General features: G+C 39.7%; 1 protein-coding gene across 1 annotated transcript; it reads right to left on the minus strand.

The window, feature by feature from the left end:
• Window positions 1-3,868: 3,868 nt before the first annotated feature.
• On the minus strand, window positions 3,869-18,631 carry UGDH (UDP-glucose 6-dehydrogenase). Its single transcript, XM_005517768.3, has 12 exons — window positions 18,430-18,631; window positions 17,629-17,797; window positions 15,281-15,382; window positions 13,757-13,957; window positions 13,472-13,669; window positions 12,833-12,980; window positions 11,469-11,563; window positions 10,075-10,205; window positions 9,249-9,382; window positions 8,067-8,158; window positions 7,870-7,980; window positions 3,869-5,155 (listed from the first exon to the last, which is right to left on the minus strand). Exons 2-12 carry the CDS (start codon window positions 17,788-17,790, stop codon window positions 5,045-5,047), a joined length of 1,485 nt encoding a protein of 494 aa, XP_005517825.1. The 5' UTR covers window positions 17,791-17,797; window positions 18,430-18,631; the 3' UTR covers window positions 3,869-5,044.
• Between the last annotated feature and the right edge of the window lie 569 nt (window positions 18,632-19,200).

A 19,200-nucleotide genomic window follows, 5' to 3' on the forward strand; every position in this document is an offset into this window, starting at 1 on the left:
TTCACTTGTATCTGTGTGAAGTTATTTGGGAAACATCCCAGGACTTTGCTATCTAGTCCCAAACTCTTATTATGCAGGTAATTCTATGACTGGCTCTAGTACTTTTCTAAACTACTGGAATCTGTAGGAGAGTGGCCCCTGCACACCCACAACTCAGCAAGATGACAGAAGGACGACAGCTACCTAGCAAGATAATATATAGGAGAAACTTGTGTGAAAATAATATACCACTGAGGCCAGTGATGCACAGCTGACAATTCACAAAATGAAGTACAGCAATATTAAAGCATTATGAAGACAAAATATGAACAAAGAAGGAATGTACTAATTCACTAGTGTAAGGGAAAGAGAAATGTGAACTATGAAGAACAAAGGGGAAGAAGGGATAAACAAAAGAATAGCTGTACTTCATAAAGACGAACAGGCAAGGTGCCTTTTTTTTAATAATATTATGAATAAATTTTAAAAATTAAATTAAAAGGTCTGATTGCTAGTATGGAAAGCCCAGATATATTTTGAGCCAAAAATGTCCTGCTTCAGCTAAAGTAAACTTGAGTACTAGAGCAGGGAAAGGTTATCAACTATTTCAATGAAGTTAAACACTCCCTCCACTGCAGCAGACAAGAGAGGGTTGTTACATCAACTCCAGGATACCTATATGTGTAACAGCTGCCAGCCTTTATTAGAGGTCCTACTGCAAAGAATGGTTTTGACTTTGATCTGATATAGAGCAGATTTAATGGAATATGACTTTAGCTTCTGCCAAGGGACTGCTCTTTCAGCATATAAACACCAGAAATACAGAGAAAAAAGGAGCTCTGAGCCATACAGCCATTATCAAACTGGAACAAGGAAACATTGCACAGTGACTTCTTAACAGTGAGAAAAATAATGCTTCTTGAAACACAGTCCACTTTGCATCATGTTAAAATTATTTTGTGAGTTGCTGTGGGGTGGTGCAGAACATGATCTCATGATCTTACACAACTGTCTGCTAACTGGTACCAAGTGTCAGAAGCTACACAAGCTTTTCTAGCTGCATATTTTGCTGTAGATCCTAGTGTAAGTTATACTTCGATTTCATAGATCGGAGAAGGTCTTTACCTGTTTTTTGTAACAATGTTTAGGGACAAGCCCTGAAGTTCTTTTCCTAGTTACAAATTCCTCCTTGTACAGGCATCTGACTTTGCCTGTTGCCCATTCTGTTTTTCCGTAACTATGTGTTAATGCACCAAACTATCACAAACATCCTTTTTGTAATTCAGCACAGGTTTCATGACTGTTTAGCTGAAGTTTCATATTTAGTGACACTTCAGTTTTGCATGTCAATCACATAATTCTGTCAGTTTGTTTCACAAAGCAGATATAAAATATTTTAAGAAACATTAATCATCCTTGCAACCAGGAAAACATTAAACTGAGTTTTGGAAATAAGATTTGGAGTTGACACAGACACTTTAAAAGAATGAATAGTCTTTTTGGCATCATCACATCAATCTACTACACTGTCTGAAACATAATTAAATATTATTCATAGAGAATTAATGCATCTTCCAGTAACTTCCAAGTCCTTAAGTGAATGGAACACTGGCTTTGTCAATTTAGAAGTTTAAAGTTTTTTCCTACTTGATGAATAATTAATATTAGTGTCCCCTCCATTAAACAAGTGTCAAATATTTATGCTTCTTTACTACAACATATGGTAACTTATCACAGGTGTTCAACTTGGAGCAGAAATTTTAACTTGATTCCAGCATTCCTAAATCAGATCTCCATTATGCCTTCCTACATTGTTTACAATTAAATTTCAAGTTTATCTGTTGAACAAGATTATAGCACTACAAGAACCTCAAATGAGAGGTGTAAACTTTTTAGCCAGTACAAAATCTCACCCCTAACTGATCCTATAATAACCAGTCTTGATCAAAAATGTGTGTTCTATTCACTTGGAATATTCTTGGCTATTGTATTCCTGGAACCAGACTAGGTTTAGCAGAACAAAAACATTACAACTTGCCTGGCAAAATTTGTCTGTGTACATCTTGGGTAAGACCCAATTTATGCATTCTGTATCATACTACTTCTAGACTTGATTAAACCCTGATTCTCTTCAGCTGTTGTATTCACATTTTTGCAGTGTAAAGCAGTGTTACCATGGGATTGCATTTTAAGAATGCCATAAAAAGAATTTCAGAGCACAGGAGTCTGTTAGTCTCATTACACAATTCTCACCCAGAATGACATGCTGTAATATCCATACACAAAGACTCAACAGCATTAAACCCCATCTCTTATGTGCACTACTCAAGCCTTCGTAACAGGAACACAGATCATCTCCAGTTCTTATTTCCCAGATAACTGGGAACATCTGAAGATGATGGCTTATGATTGACAGTGCTGCACAAGCTTCTGAAGCTCTTCCTTTTGGCCTGTGGTAAGGTTCTCTAGTATATATGCAAGGTATGTGTTGCTGTATCCTGAAGGAATGCCCCACTGCATTCATCCCCCAATCCCAGTTCTCCCACTAAAAGAATGCAGTCACCAGGAAACTCAGTTGCCCTCAGAAAGTAAGGGAAATGCCAGTACTGGTTTTACCTCTTATTGCTCAAGAAAGGATCTGCTGTTTCCCCTTTGCTAAGAGAGGGAAGTGAGAGCAACCCCGGTGTAATGAACTTGGCCATTTAATATCTTTATGACTAGCCCACAAGTCACAATTCAGGCTTTGACTAATTCTGCAGGAGAAACAGGGTAGCAATGGGGGCAACAACACTTAGTTTTTCCATCTCTTTGGGATGGCTTGTGAAAAGCCACTGGAATCTCAGGAACTTGCACATTCCTAAAGGGAACAATACTTCACACAAGAGTAACAGTTCATCATCTGCTTCAAACTGATGTAGACAGGTCCCATACTACTAGAGGCATACTAGTAGAGGCACTACTATTACAGGTGTGTGCAAGTTTCAGAAATGCATTCTGATTTTCTGACACCTCTACTCACCCTCCTGGTTAAGATGGGCCCTGAAGCAGTGCTGTGCTAACCTGAACAGTCAAGGACAAGAGATCCTTTGAGTACAACTTGTCAGCCCTCTTCTTAATCTCAAAAGAGTAGTGACCAGCCTGCCCTCTTGGGTGCTACAGGGCCAGGGATAGCCAAGAAGGCACTCACCTGCAAAACCAGGGTGATCTGCCTCTTGGATTACAGTGCTTACAAGGGCTGCATTGCAACCATTGCTGCATCCCAGGGCCATTACATGAAAGCAGCACTAATCAATAGGGAGGAGGAAATGGCATGATGAAAGATGACAGTTTGATTTTAAGGCCCCATAATTCCTACTCACTTTGAGTGGCTTTTGATGTGAGGAAAAATCTCACAGTAGGACAAAAAGCCTCAGGCATATTTGCCCAAAGTGCCAGATGATTGCTGCAGACTAAGTCCCTATGTGGGAGCCATAAACATGCAGAATCTGGATGCATCTGGTTCAAGGACACAGCTATTTCAGTCAGGTAACAGTGTCTTGTATTGTTTATCCAAATTGTTATACAAATTCCATAAATCTTCCAAGTAATTGTCCTAAAGTTCAAACTGTATGTGCATTTCTGTGGGTAAGCAGTTACAGTAATAGCACTCATTACCAAGACACTGATCTTACATCTTGTTTAACTATTGATACACCATGCTTGAAGGCACACCAGTTGAATAATTCAGAAGACATTATTTGAGCAGTTGCAGAATAATTCTCTACTATCCCAACACACTATTATTCAACCAAGATGTATATACCTTCTACTCTGAAACCTGTTCATGGTCATCCTTCTCCATCTTCCCCTCCATCTCACAACCCCATGGAACAAGCCAAACACTGAGAAACACTGTCATCGCAAGGATTTTAATAGCACTGGCCAATTGAGAATAGTAACAAGTAGAAACAAAGTAACACTAAAGACAAAAAAATATCCCAAGAACATTGGAAGTATTCATTCCCGCTAGTCAAATGAGGTAGGAAGCTGATTTATGGGGCTGAATTTATTCTTAATAATTTCTTCACAGCAGATTCATTAAGAAGACTGCTTTCAGATGGAGTATGTAATGAAGGAAAAAGCTATCAGGTAACATTGAAGCCAGTATTTGTTTTCTGTTTTGTTATCTGTTTTGGCTTGATACCAAATTAAGGTAATTCTCCTTAAATTCAATGTTCAAACAAGCAGAATGCTCCTCTGCTGAAGACAGGTTGTGTTGCTGTAACTTAGGGAATACTTGCCCCAGGAAACTGATTACATGAAAGTGTGGCTGCACATGGAATGTAGGCAAGATAACGAAAGAATGAAAACTGAAGATCTGCCAGTTTGTATCTTGGATCAGTTTGTAACTGCTGTCCACTGGCACTAATTACACGATTGATACCTGCAGAATGATCTGGTCTCCCAGCAGATGCAGTTTAGACTGCATCAGTGCCAATGGATCACAACCATGACTGGGACATTATTGGTGAAGTCAGTTCTACCTTAGGACTGGACCTAAACCCTACCAATTTACTTTCAAATGATTTTTTGACTTCAATGCCAGCTGGAGCATATACTTAACTGGGCAAAGAATCACCCCAAAAGAAAATAAAAAGTTGGTGAGACCAAAGTTCCAGTCTTTAGATCACAGTTTATACAGACTGTTTATAATCAGTTCATGGACTGATTACAGTCTATAACTGGACTAAGGTAAAAAGATATTATATTTATTTTGATTTCATATAATTTGAAATATTTAAAGTGCTGTTTAGGAACATTTCTGGAAGCAGAAATCTGCAGTTCAAAGGTAACTTTTTCACTTAAAAGATGAATCATTAAAAACAGGTTTGTACCATCTCCAGTAACCAAAAAAAATTGCTATAAAAATAGAGATTTGAAAATAGACTGAATTCACATGTACCAGGTACCATTTCTAGTGTAAAATTGGTTTCATTTATGAAAAATATATTTCATTAAAAAAAGCATAGGCTTACAGTATTATCACTAAGAAGATCCACAGAATTCCTTCAGTATCTATTAAACATTATACTCTAGGCTTTTTGACAGGTGGATCCTGCAGGCTGAATTTAGGAATTTCACACGAAGAAGCAAAAGGAATTCTTTTGGCTGACACCTTCTTCCCAATTGTTTCAATCTGAAAAAGAAAATACATTTAACAAATGAATGTGGCAAGCTAACAGTCATGTCAACCTATGAGGAATCTACAAAAAACACATTTTATGAACATCAGAATAAAACAAGCCACAAAGCACTGTGTGCATAAAGACAGTTTCTGTGATTGGAGTTGCAAAGAGTTTTTTTAGAAACCAAAACAACCAACCAGCCTTTTACAGGTGCCTGCTTAAAGCTGCATCTTGACAATTTGAGCATTCATCTGCCTCACCTTCCATAGGACTACAAATACAAACACCATAAATTGTTTCATAAAATGGGGGTTCAGACTCAGTTTTCTAAAAATTTATACTAAATTAGCACAGAAAAAGCTTTTTCCCTCCATAATGCAGTAGGCTGTTTTTGAAGCAACACAACTCTGAAAGGCTAAAGGCAGCCAACATGACAAGTGAAGGCCTGTAACAAAGCCTACACACACAAGCAAGGTATGGCAACATGCAAAGAGCAAGGCAAATTCCCCTAATTTCTAGGTCAGACTAATATGAATCACTAAGGACCTAGTTTGTAGAAGACAAAACACCAACTCAGTAAGACAGTTCAGACACTCAGTAAACAAGCAGAACTGTAGCTTTCCCCTTAAGTAATGCAGGTCAAATGCAAAGCTCCAAAAGACAAAATACTTCAAACTATTCTATTTTACCAAAATTTTGATGAATATATTCTAGGCAGACATCTGAATTAACACTGAAGAGTGCTGTTTAAACAGTCAAGAGAGCTGTATGTACCATATTTGCCCTTTAACAGCTTCAACTGCCTGGCTTTATAAATGGCTTTATAAAAGCTGGTTCACAAACAGTATACATACCTGCAGCTTGAACAGGGAAAAATATCGAGAGAGAAATTGTATAAACATTTATGAGAGTAAGCACAGTACTCAGGAGTACAGGGAATGTAAAATGACTGAAACATGCATCTCATCTGGCTTGCAGATTTTATTCTTATGGTGTCTGTCAGAGATGCTTCTATCAGATTATTCTTGGATTTGGTGATTTTAGTATTAGTCAAATTCCATCTATGCTGAAAGTGCTTCAAGCCCTTCAGTCAAGGCTTACTCTGCTTTCCCTGCTTGAGACCTGAGCAGACTTTTTTGTCAAATCACTAATTACTCTGCCAAGAATCACAGATCTTCCCATTCATGTCTCCTGACAACTTTAACTGTAGAAATAAGTTATAATTGAAATGGTAGGTGTGTTTAAAGTTATTTAAACTCCAGTCTGAGAAAAAAAAAAATTAAACTACTCAAATTCATAGGTTTGGATTGTATACAATGAAATTGCTATTAGCATCAGGCTGTCTAATGCAACAGGTTTTAACAAGGGAAGTTAAAAGACTAGGGCCCTAAAAACTTAAATTTGGGATTGTCTATTTGAGACATGCTCTCATATAAAAGATATGCTTTTAATTATTTTATGCAGAAAATGTAGGTCAGTTGTTAAATGCCTCTGCAATGATATTCTGGATGAAAAATCTGGATAATAAACCTGGATGACAAACTCACAGATTGGTTAAAAATTCAACTAGAATTTCATAGAAGAAATACAAAAGTACAGTCTCTGATCTGTAAAGTCTCTAAGCCACAGAAGACTTCAGAAGAGAAGCTCCTAGGAGAAATATCACACAGATTAGTATTTGATAGAGAATTTGCTATTAGCTTGGCAAAACACTTAGCTAATAAGTTAAACTTCTGGGTCCTCTCTCTGGTATAAACAAACACTATTGTTTGGGTCTTCTAGCTGATCTTTATCAAACACAAAGGACTAAAAGGACTAATCAGTCATCTCCTTCAGTCTCTCACGTAATAGTTGAGCATTTCACTATCTTCAGATACATCTTTGCATTCATTGCTTTCACTTCCAATATCAGCCAGCTTTGTTACGCAAACCTAAGGGAGAAGAGTCCAAAACTTCCCTTAATAGTTTGTCCAAGTGAAGCTTTCACTGGCTGATAAACATTTATTACCTGCATTACACCTTGTCCAGTGTTTGTCTCATGCCTCCAGTAAACCTGCTTACGTCTTTTTTGAGGAGCAAAAATGGTACTTACAGCTTACATTTACTTCTGCAGGAAGTGTGCTTTGCTATCCTGTTAATGTCAATTTCAAAAGCTTCTTCCTTTTTTTTTTTTTTTATATATTGTGATTATAAAATAAGATTCCAAGTAAGGGCTATGGCATAGGTTGTAACACAAACTCAGCCCTTCTGCTGGGTAGCAGCAGCAGAGACTGCAGGTCTGGAAGAAACCAGTGAAGGGGCTGGTTTTGGAGTCAAATATCATGCCTAGAATAAATTTAACCATTATATTTAGCAGTTTTTCCCATTTATCTCCTAACTGTCCACTATTTGCCTGCTGCAAAGAAGGGTAGAGCACCATTCAGATGTGAGATTTATGGTTGCACTCTATAACTTCAGATGTCTTTTCCAACCTGAATGAATCTAAGGCAGGTTTATACTGCAGAATGCTGATGACATAGCCTCAACTTCGAAAGCACATCAGTCTGTGAAAGGAGTAAGATAGTGGAGGAAGACAGTACTAATGAACACTTAAGAACAGACACGTTTACATTTAAATCCTCAGCTATAGAGGTTTTTTCCCTTGCTACTCAGTCACTGAGGAGGGAGAGCAATAGGGAAGAGAGCAGAAGGAAAGAAACATAAGAAGCATCACCCAGATCATTACCTGGAAGCCAATGACTTGTAGCTCATTGTGAAGATCATCTAGAACTCTCCTACCATCAAAGATAAAAGCAGGCTTGAGCATTTTCTTATGAATACGCTCATAATCCAACTCCTGTAAAGAGTAATTAAAGCAGATAGAATACATAAGTAGCATAACACTCTCTTTTTTCTTTACTTTAAATTAAAAATAACATTTACCTTAAACATATCCCATTCAGTGCAAATTACAAGGGCATGAGCTCCATCACAGGCTTCATAGGGATCTTTACTGATAGTGACCAACCGAGACACTGTAACAGAAGGAAAATAATTTTTTTTCTGCATGTCTTTAGCATCCATCTGGCACATTTCTGGCAAATAAGCCTCCTTTCTTGCCCTACACAAACAAGTTTTGAGTCACTCACCTAGAGATTTTCTACCAAGATACTTAATACTTTGATTTTACTTATTTAAATAAAAGCAGGTCATACCTGGCATCTGAGTAGTCAGAGCACTGAAATGTTTGAAGTCAAGTATTCAAATTTGATGTAAACAGTTAAGCACATCTCTAGAATTTGAAGGTACTGATGGAGTGTTCAAATGCCAACTCTTAAAAAGTTCATTGTCTGTACAACAGTAGCAAATCACAGTTTCTATTTAATACTCAGTTCACACTAGAGAAGGGACACATGTGGCTCCCCCAGGGACTGTCTGAGCAGCTGCCTAGAGGAAAACCTCTCCTTCCCCTTTAATTCAAGGGCACGTCTAATAATGTACACCTTTCATCCTTCATCACAGCTCAATTTGTTCCATTCTCTTCACCTCTAAAAGCCTCAACTACTCTCCCCATCAATCAGCTCCACTCCCCTCTTCCCAGTAAGAAAACAGAAGTCCCAAATACCCTTTACCTCTGTAATCATAGGTGATTATTTTAAAGTTTCCTTGAATGTAAGGGAAAAAAGTAATTTGGAAGTGCTATGAGGGAAGGGAAAATGCTCAATAGTGCATTTTGGAATCACTTCTTTTTCTATTTTAGATAGGTAAGAAAGAACTAAGACAGAACTTGGGGCACAAAGGAACTGTCAGAACTAGTCTGTCCTTCTGGACATTCTTCTTTCTCTTCCTTTTAATTATTCAGAGATAAAATTCTAGGCATCTATTCAAATGAGTGTTTATCGAAAGAAAAACATACAATAGTTGAGAATTAGCATTTGTCTACAAAAGCTACAGGGAAAGGAAGAAGAATGAGAGTAATCCTCTGAGCTATAACAGTCTTCTAGTAAGTGCAACCAACATCACAATGATGTCATGCTGAAAATGAATTTATAATATTTAAACAGACACATGTATATTGAGAATAGGGTGGCAAGAGGGAAATAAACTTTATATAAGAATTCTTACCTTGGTTATCTTCTGAGACACCCAGTTGTGAGAGATCTAAGATGATTTGTTCCTCAGGTACTTTAGGGTCATAGATATGCAGCTTTGCTCCTTCATCCATTAAATACTTGCTAATGTAGATACTGGATGACTCTCTAGAGAAGAGAATCAATCAGTTAAAGAACCAGGTGGCATGTTCCAAGTAAAGAAAGTTTTCAAGTATCATGATATGCAATGCCAGAGTTCTTAAATCATTTTTACATTAAATATCTTAGTGGCAACCATGCCAGCAGGAAACCTGTAATTTGACAGACACCAAGAAGAACAATATGAAAAGGTTTGTATCTCTTTTGCTGAATCATCCAAGAAAGATAATAAGTCTGATGACTTCTAGTGACCAAAATTATAAAGGCCTAGAGTTTATAAGCTTTCCCCACAAACAGCAGTTGAAGAGTTTTATCGAGTTTGACCTTTACAGGGAAGCAGAATTAACCACTTCAGGAAATCAAGCTGAAACTTTGATTTCACAAAGCAACTTAGAACCGGCTGCGAAAGTTTGCATTCTTTTCTGTGGAGAATGGAAGGAGTCTGTCAAAAATCTATCTCTGCCTGTGCAAGTTAGTAAGGACTAGAATTATCTGCAACTTTTGCATGATTCAGGTGTGTTGTAGAGGTCAAGAATCAGTTCTCACCCATTTAATAAAGACTAATCCTTGTTACAAACCAATTCAGTCACAAGAAAAATAGGGCCCCATATCCAGCTATTAATTCAATTCAGTGTTGGGATTTAGCTGGGTGGCTGGTGACAGCAGCAGGGAATCCATATTGGTGACCTGAGCTTGCTTACCTTGTGTCCCCAGTATCCTTTTTGAAAGCAAACCCCAAAATAGCAATCTTCTTGTCAGCAACAGTATTAAACAAGCTGTCAATAATGCGGGAAGCAAATCTTCTTCTCTGATAATCATTCATGTCTATTACCTGAAATTATACAAGCCATGATGGTACAGAAGAGAGCTATTTTCAGCTATAAATAGAGTCCATTAACAATCAAAGCCAAACTACCCAAACATAAATTTAATAGAGGCTTAAAAGGTTATCATAACTCAGTATCATAAGCAATCCGAAGAAAAATGTAGTTAATTTATCAAATTCTAAGATAAATCCTAGTTAATGAGCGAATACTGATGCACATATACACACATTATCTAGTTTGAAGGCTAGGATTTTTTTCAGGCTGCTTTTTTAAAAAAATTAAAACTTACTGCTTTTCATGTCTCAGCCTAGAACACAGTTACAGTGTTAGGGTACTTGCTGTCACATGAACATCCCATTGCCAGACCTACACTTTTTTCATGCCACGTGTAACAACTCTGAGAATATTTTTAGCCTTTTTAATCCACACCAACAGATGCCAATACACAAAACCTGTATAATTCAAACACTTAAATGCCTCACTTTTATTATTTTGTTATTACATACAAGTGTTCCAATTGTTTCTGGGATGGAGAAGAGTGAAGGGGGAAAAAAGACTAACCAAAATGAAGACCAAAAAAAGCAAAGATGCTAATAAGGTAGGCAAATCACGTACTTGGTATTCTGGTGGCATCTGCTAGGCAGCCTTATATTTGACCACCACAGACAAATTGGGGCAAGAAACCAAAGGGGGTTTTTTGACCATACCACGCATCAAAGCTTCTTGTTCAGGACTAGGAAGAAAGGTGAGACTTTCACTGGTTAATAGGGAAATGCCTGCTAGTACAGACTGGGTATCATTGCTGCATTGGAGCCAGGCCTGAGAGCATCCATATCTTCCCAACAATTCCTAACATTAAACCAGGGAACAACAGCAACCATGTTGATTTTAAAAAATAGTAAGATCTACTGAGTTCTTTTAGAACTGTAAAAGCAGACTGTGAAGTTCTGAATTCTAAGTGGGCAGATACCAAACTGCAAAAGAAAGACAGGAGATGCTTGTACTTTGCATTTTCTACTGCTGCTAGACAGCTTTGCAATCCATTTGATCCAAGTAACTTAATTCACCCCAAAAGAGCCTAAGCAGCCACAAATATCAAATGCCAGTGTTAGGCCAAGGGCCCTGAAATATAAAGGCAATCAGCACCAAGGTATCTCCTTGGAGCTGAAACAAAGTTTGTGTGGACAATACTTAAAAGCTCAATGCCTAAAAAAAGCTGAGCGCTGAAGAAACACCACCCTCTGAAAAAGTTGTAGAAGAAGTTGTACCTGCTGCCAGTAGCGAGCCACCTCAGGTAAGTTCAGTGCCTCACAGAGGTACACTAAGTTCAAGACATCCTTCTGAAAACAGCTACCTCCAAACCCTGAAAGAGAAAGCAATTATTTTACAGGTGACTAAGGTACCAATCCAAGCCAATCTGTGGAACCGAGTAGTTTTTGGCAATCACTGACATAGTCAGCATTATAACTTTTCCCAGTATTTCACTTAAACTGTAATCTTTTCATACATACATACAGACATAATCTTTTCATACATACAGACTCCTGGACCTATTTTGTCAATTACAGAAGGCTTAACTATACTTCAGGTTCCACTGAAATCAATGGAAGTTTTAACACAGAAACCTGAACCTGCATGAGAAAAAGCAACTATGGGCTATTCTCAAAAGTAGGCAGACAAGCTCCTGGGCCTGTTCTCCCCTCACCTCAAGATTTAGACTAATATTTTTCAAAACAAATGTGTTAGGATTAGGTTTCTTCCTCTTGCACCCCCAAAATGGATATCTCATCATTGGTAATAACCAAAGATCACCATAGCTGACCAAAGAAAAACTGAGACAGAGGGATCTTTGAACCTAGAACTTTGCACAGCAACCAGAGTCCCAGAAACAACACACTGTAGAAGGAATTATAACAACCTAGTAGCAATTTTTGGTAATTTGCAATCTATTTTTCACTCTTGCATAGATTCTATGATAAGTTATATGTAATAAGGTCTTTTAAAGTCACACTTTCTAGCATAAACCATACAGAGAGGCTTTAGTCTTGTTCTGAAGTTTGAAAGCTCGATGCACTGATCACCACTTTATCACATTTTACTCTCTCCTAAATCTAATCCAGAAATGACCATATAAGGCATTTAGTGCCATGGCCTAGCTGACAAGGAGGTGATTGGTCAAAGGCTGGACTCAGTCTTTGAGGTCTTTTCCACATCCAACAAATTAGAAGCTGTCATCACACATTCTGAGCTAGAGGTATTCTCCTCCTCAGGCCACTGGCAGCAACTCCCAAACAAAACTGCAGCAGTTGCAATTGGGAAGACATCTTAGAGAGCACTGTCATCAGTGACGCTTCAGAAAAATTAAGTCTCCTCTTTCCAGTGTCACAGGCAGGGTAAACCATGCACTCTGAACTCTCCAGTTTCAGGCTGCTGGGTCTGGAGCAACCTCAGTTTTACATATTTTACCAGACAAATGGATTTATTAGTATTCTACAGCAATATTTTCGTACATTAAGCACTTCCAATGCTGCAGAAAATTTCAGAGAATCAGATTACCTATTTCAAAACACTGCTATTGCACTAGTAAAGAGAAGCCCAGTGGGGAAAAAGAAAGGAAGAATTTTTCATTTACCAACACTGGCTTTGAGAAATTTATTTCCAATTCTTTGGTCTGTTCCAATAGCTCTTGCTACTTCTTCAACATCTGCTCCTGTAGCTTCACACAGAGCACTGATTGAGTTAATGCTGCTGATTCTTTGGGCAAGGAAAGCATTAGCTGCCTGCAAATAAAAAGCACAGTAAAGAGTTTCATTTTTCCAGAAACCAAGACATCCACAGACCAAAGGAAATTGCTACTGAAAGGATTACTTTAGTATCTATGCAACTCCATCAACATACAAAAGAGTAACGTAAGTTTAATACATAGGTGCCAGTTAATGGGATTTAAGCAAAACAAGATAATGCTTAACTTGCAGAGTTTGAACTGTTTTATGACAGTAGTCAGTTTCTGCAGCACTGGAGGCTTGCCCTCAGTGATAACTAACAGCAATAAAAGTGAGAAAAAGACTTCATAAAGTTGTAATCATTGATTAACTAGGTCAGCTCAGAACTGGAAAAGATCAATAAAAAAGATCCTCTGACCTATGCATTAGGTCCTCCCAACCTCACCTGTCTTTCCTAGCTGCATCACTCTAGTGTCAACAAAATTCTGCTTCTGAGCTTTATCTCACACCCTTGCTCATTGCAGATCATAGCAGAGAGCAACACTAACCAGTTTAGAAAGTTCTGATGACCAGGTATTGGTTGTGAGGATTTTTTCTTTGGGCACCCAGTGCTCATAAACAGCACACAGAGCACGGACAGCTTTCTGTCCCTCTGGAGAGTCATCTCCACCAATAAGCACTCTGTCTGGGTTCTTCAGGTCCTTGATGGCTGTTCCTTCAGCAAGGAACTCTGGGTTAGACAGCACCTACACGCACAGAAAAAACAGAACAACAAGTAAAAGCCAAAAGCAATAGGCAGCCTTTAAATACACAACTCAGAGGATTATGTTTACCTGCAAATCCAAATTAGGCTTAGTATTAGCATCAAATATTCGACGAATGCTCTCTGCAGCACGTACTGGAACTGTGCTTTTCTCAGTGACAATTTTATAGCCATTTGAATTCTGTACAATTCTTCTAGCGCAAGCTTCAATGTATTTCAGATCAGCTGCTCGGCCTTTTCCCATTCCATAGGTCTTTGTTGGTGTATTAACCTAATTACAAATACGTGAAAGGAGAAGAAATGTTACAGGTCAGTACCCCTTGTGTTAAGAGGCAAGGTAAAATTGTTAAGAGTGACAGATATTTTCCTTCTCAGAGGAAGGAAAATGCTTCTACCCCAGAATTATTCTGGTTACCACATGAGATGAAGAGTTATTAGCTGTCTAAATTACCCGTTTTGTTTTCTACAGAAAGCTCACTGGTCTCTATTCAAATACTATTTAAATAAGAGCAATTAATAGCAGCTCTGCAGGCTTTGGTGAAACAATCCTTATTCTGGAAACACCAGTAATTTCTTCATGATTATTTACAGCCACTTTTTGTTACGTGTCCCACACTGGGTGTGCAAAGACTCATGTAAGAATCTTTCAGTGAGGCAACTATAGTTTAAACTCACTTTGTAATGAAACCTAAGTGTAGGGCCAATGAATTAGTGTACTGATGTACACAGAAATGACAACATGAGGGAAAACACGTAGTTTAGATTAAGACAGAGGGTCTTTTCATTACAAATGGAAAGAAGAAATGGCAGCAAATGTGTAAAACACAACAGCTTGCTTTGAACCAAGGACAAGTGGCAATATATGGGCTGTATTAGTGGCTGTCATGCAGACACATAGCATTCATTTTAGACTTAATGAATGAAGAGAAATACTGTCAGAAAGGGAGCTCCATACTACAGTACCCTAACAAAGAAGGGACCTCAAGAAAAAAAGGGCTTTAATAAAAAACTTAACTGTGCAGTACCAAGGCAAATAGCAATCAGTTCTTTTGGATTCTGCAATAGTAACAACCTTTAGATTATGAAAGGTTCATCTTTTGACTGAATCCTCTTTCTAGTGGTGTCAATAGCTTTGAAATATTAAAGCCACCCCTGCTTCCATTAATACACTATTTTGAAAAGCTTCTAGAAATAGGTCATCTTTGTAACCAAATAACCAGCATACAATTTTGCATATCTGTCTATGAATTTTATCATTATTATCAAGGTCCCACAGATTTCACCAGTACACTGCAATGACAGAGCTGCACTACATTCTGCTCTGACTCCATATACCTAACCAAGTTAAACATCAACATTACCATTTTGACTTACAACCTGTTCATTTGTCCAAGGTGCTACTGGCTATAAAGAAAACAAATAAAAAGCTTACTTAAAACTTTCCCCATAGTACATAAAAAAACAAGGAGAAATCTGTGATAAATGACATGATACTGCTAACTGAATCTACATGACAAAACAAAGGCAACTTCCTAAAAGTAAAGCAACATAATGATTTGATAAGAAAAAAAAAAGTTTCTTCTCCTAAACTTACAGAAATAAATACAAGATCAGCTTCTCTAATAGCATCATCAATACTGGTGGAAAAGAAGAGGTTTTTTCCTCGACAGGATTCTACTACTTCTTGTAACCCTGGCTGAAAAAGAAGCAATAAAAAAACCTGTTAAGATTAACGCAGTTAGAAGAACAGCAAACTCTATGCCCAAAGAGCATATAATTTCAGATACAGAAATATTTCCTTTTTTTCCTCTGTCAGTGCAGCATGTTTTCATTCTGGCAGAAGTAAAGCTTCTGAAGATTTACACAGTAAAAAAAGTCAAGCGCTTTCTTATTCAAAAGACTCACAATGCTGTCCTGAAACTTCCAGCCACACTGAATTGCTTATTTGCACAGACAGATTTTAGCTTTCAGTTATTCCTGTGCTTCATGAGAAGCAATTAAAGGAATACCTGTAGAGTGATGTTAAGTAGATTCAAGAAATCTTACAATATTCCGTAGACTGCAAACAAAGGAGATGGTCCCAATTCTCCTTTTCCCTCTTTCCACAATCCCCCCAATATCATATCTAAAACTGCTTCAGCACAAATAAACACCCCATGAAGTCTTCCATCAAGTAAGCAAGCCCAGATCCAGTGAATGACAGGCAACAGAGACACACAGGAAATCAAGACCACTCCTTTTAGCAACCACCCATCTTTGGGCCAGATTAAATTTATCATGGCACCACTCCTACAGTGTCAAAGGAATCACAACAGCCATAATATGATGTAATTCTTTCCAGAGACCCATATGGTGCTGTAATGCTTTCCCTTCTCTCAGACAAGAGAAGCAGGAGGTCACACACAAATGAGAAATCCTCTGTACTAGAATGGTCTTTAAAAATGTAACCAAGATACAGGGGTCACAGATAAAAAAAGCTTTTACTTTTTGTTTGATTAGTCAGTCATGCACTTTCAGGTGGCAATTATATCTCCAATTTGACACACCTATCATGACATTAGATATTTAAGGAACTGCCAGAAAGGCAAAGGTTCACTGTATGGAGAGAAGAAAACAAAGCAGAAACCTTCTTACGCAAGACATTTTTACTGTCTCATTTTATATCAAATACCACCCACTTAGAAGAAAAACAAAGGTCAGAACAGGCAAAAATAACATATCTTACAACCCATTGAATATTCCAACTACAGTCTCACAATGGGATGCAAATAGAAAGGCAGCCCACTAGACAATTTCTGACACTGAAAAAAACAATCCAACCCAAAAAACCACAAAATCCTCACTGTGCAATGACTCAATTTTACAACTGTCTGAACTAACTCTTGGCAATTTTTGTACATTCTTTGTAAGCAAAGGACACCATTCCAGGAAACAGATGTTACAAGTCTGGGTTGGTTTTTTTTTTAATAAAAACATGCCAAGGCGAGCTCTACTTTAGCTCAGTCTAAGTAATAACAGAAAGCAAAATACTTGCTTTCAAAAACTTTATTCATGTCTCACCTGCTAATCTGAACAATATACAATTTCATTGGAATTTTGTATGACAAAGGAGGTCTATTCATCTTGACTTATTCACAGTATAGCTCTGGTTTTAAGAGGGAAGATGATTTCTTATAGCAAAAGAGCAACTGTTAGTACCAGTCAGATGCCTTGTCTTTGGGAGATGAGTGAATATAAGTTTTCACTCCTATTAAAGAACTCAAATCTATAAAAACTGTATTTCATGAAAGAATGAAGAAAAAGAGACCTATTGTTTTATGATGAAAAAGTGTGCAAAACAACAAATGCTAAGAGAAGCAAAATAGAAATTAAATTTTCAAATTAAAGTAATTCTGTAATGAAGGAGTGACATGTGGTACTTGGCCTAATTTTCCCAGGCCAGACTGAAGATATATGAATCAGAAACATGACTTCCCTCATCTTTCGACACAGTTAAAGCTGGACAGCACACAGATTGGATTTTGGCAGTACTCAGAATGCAAATACAGCTTACAGCTCAGAATCACACATTTATACTGTGCTACAACACAGCAGGTAATATTTGCAATTGAGCAAGAAGACTGTTATGATCAAGTCAGGTCCCAAAAGAAAGTCAGCATGATTTAGCACAATTCACTATATATAGAATTACATTTTCCTTATTAGGCCCTCCATATAATCATTAATACACATCTTCACCAGCTGCATTAAACTATTTCAAAAATCTGGCTTAATGAGCAATAGTGACAAGCAGCTGTTCCAGAATACCCTTTTTAAAGGACATCACTGATGTGCTTATAATAAGCTTGACAAGCTTCACTAATGGGCTATAGGGAAATGCCATGTACTGGGTGGCAAGCAAAGGCAACACTGGCTGGAAGAACGGACAACAGTGATGTTTACCTCGTAGATTGGGAGTGTGTCTGAATTCCAGGCATTGATTCTGGCCTCATTGACATCCACAACAGTAACTTTGATACCGGGGCACATTTGTGCAATAACACTACAGGTTGGCCCACCAACATAACCAGCACCAATGCAGCAAATCTTCTTAATTTCAAACATGATTGCTCTAGTAAGAGGAGGGGGAAACAGAAAATCGGGAGTTACAAATTAAAATACCGGCCAACAATTCAAGGAAAACAAAGAGTATTAGTGATTTCAGATTTTATTATGCGGCGGCCCACAGAAGCGTTTTCTTACGGCTGATCTCCGGAAACAAACCGCTATTCGTCTCTCCAATCCGGCAAGGCTTTGGAGCCTACACCTCTCCGGAGCGCCAGCATACACAGACCACCAAAGAAGCGTTTCTGCGGTCGCTTTGAGTCATGACACCCGAACACCACCCTCGGGTCGAGGAATTGCCGATGCCGCTGTAGTCCCGGCCGGGCAGGAGCAGCGCCCGCCGCTGCAGACAGCGTTCGGCGGGGACCGGCGCGGCCCCAGGCTGCGACCACAGCGGCGCCGGGACCCCAGGCCGCGCCCTGCCCCTGCAGCCCCTCGGCCGGGAAACGGAGGCCGCAGCTCTCGCCTTCTCCCCGAAGAAAGGTGCGGGCCGAGCTGACCGCGCTCCCCCCTGGCCGGGCCGACCCCGCGGGCTCCGTCCCCGGGAGCGGCGCCCCCGCCCCGCGCTCTGGGGCGGGAAGGGCCCCCCAGGACGGCAGCGGGGAGATGCCCGGCCGGCACCGCAGCACGGACACTTACCGCGGGCAGGCAGGCGCGGTCCGGCGCCGCGGATCGAGCGGGAGCGCTGCGGCGGGGATGCACGGCGGGGATGCTCGAGGAGGATGCGCGCCGAGCTCAACGCGACGCTCTGCTGCGAAGGGAGCGGCAGCAGCGGCGGCCGCTATTTAAAGGGCCGCGGCGGGCCCAAGGCGGCCGCTTCATGGCGAGGACGCCGAGCGGGGCCGTCCCGCCTCCTCCTTCCCCTGGGGGCGGAGAACGGCGCCGCCCCGCCCGCCCCGCACTCCCGCCCGCCGCGGAGCCGACGAATAGCCGCGGGACGGCCCGGGCGGGGCAGGCCCGGCCCCCGCAGCGCGCGGGCGGCTGTGGGGCCGCAGGGCGCCCGGGCACGGCTGGGAGCTCCGGGCCTGGTCGGGGCTGGGCCGCTGCACTGCTACTGTCTTCTGCCTCAGGGTATTTTTGTAGCAGAGCTTAATTGTGGTGGTTGAATAATTTTTTGTCACTCAGCTATGGTTACTGTGAAGTAAAGAAGTAGGTGTTCATTCTCTCTCCTCTACCGTAGCTCTATCTTAACAAAGAGAAGTGAATGCAAACGTAGATAGGTTACAGTAAAGTTCAGTGTTCAGGTTAAAAAAGTTAAAAGTCCAGGCTGTGAACATTACCCAGAGGCAGGAAATAAAACGAGCTTGTACTCTTACCCTTGTGACCTGGGGGCTGCCCAGGGATCTCTTGCCTAGCAGTGTTAAAGTTCTCAGATACTGCTCTTGCCTTTTATGTAAACGTGGTATGCTG

Source organism: Pseudopodoces humilis, chromosome 6, assembly GCF_049639895.1.
Source record: "Pseudopodoces humilis isolate 2021_Gansu_Grassland_sample_001 chromosome 6, ASM4963989v1, whole genome shotgun sequence".
In the NCBI taxonomy this organism is placed as follows: domain Eukaryota; kingdom Metazoa; phylum Chordata; class Aves; order Passeriformes; family Paridae; genus Pseudopodoces; species Pseudopodoces humilis.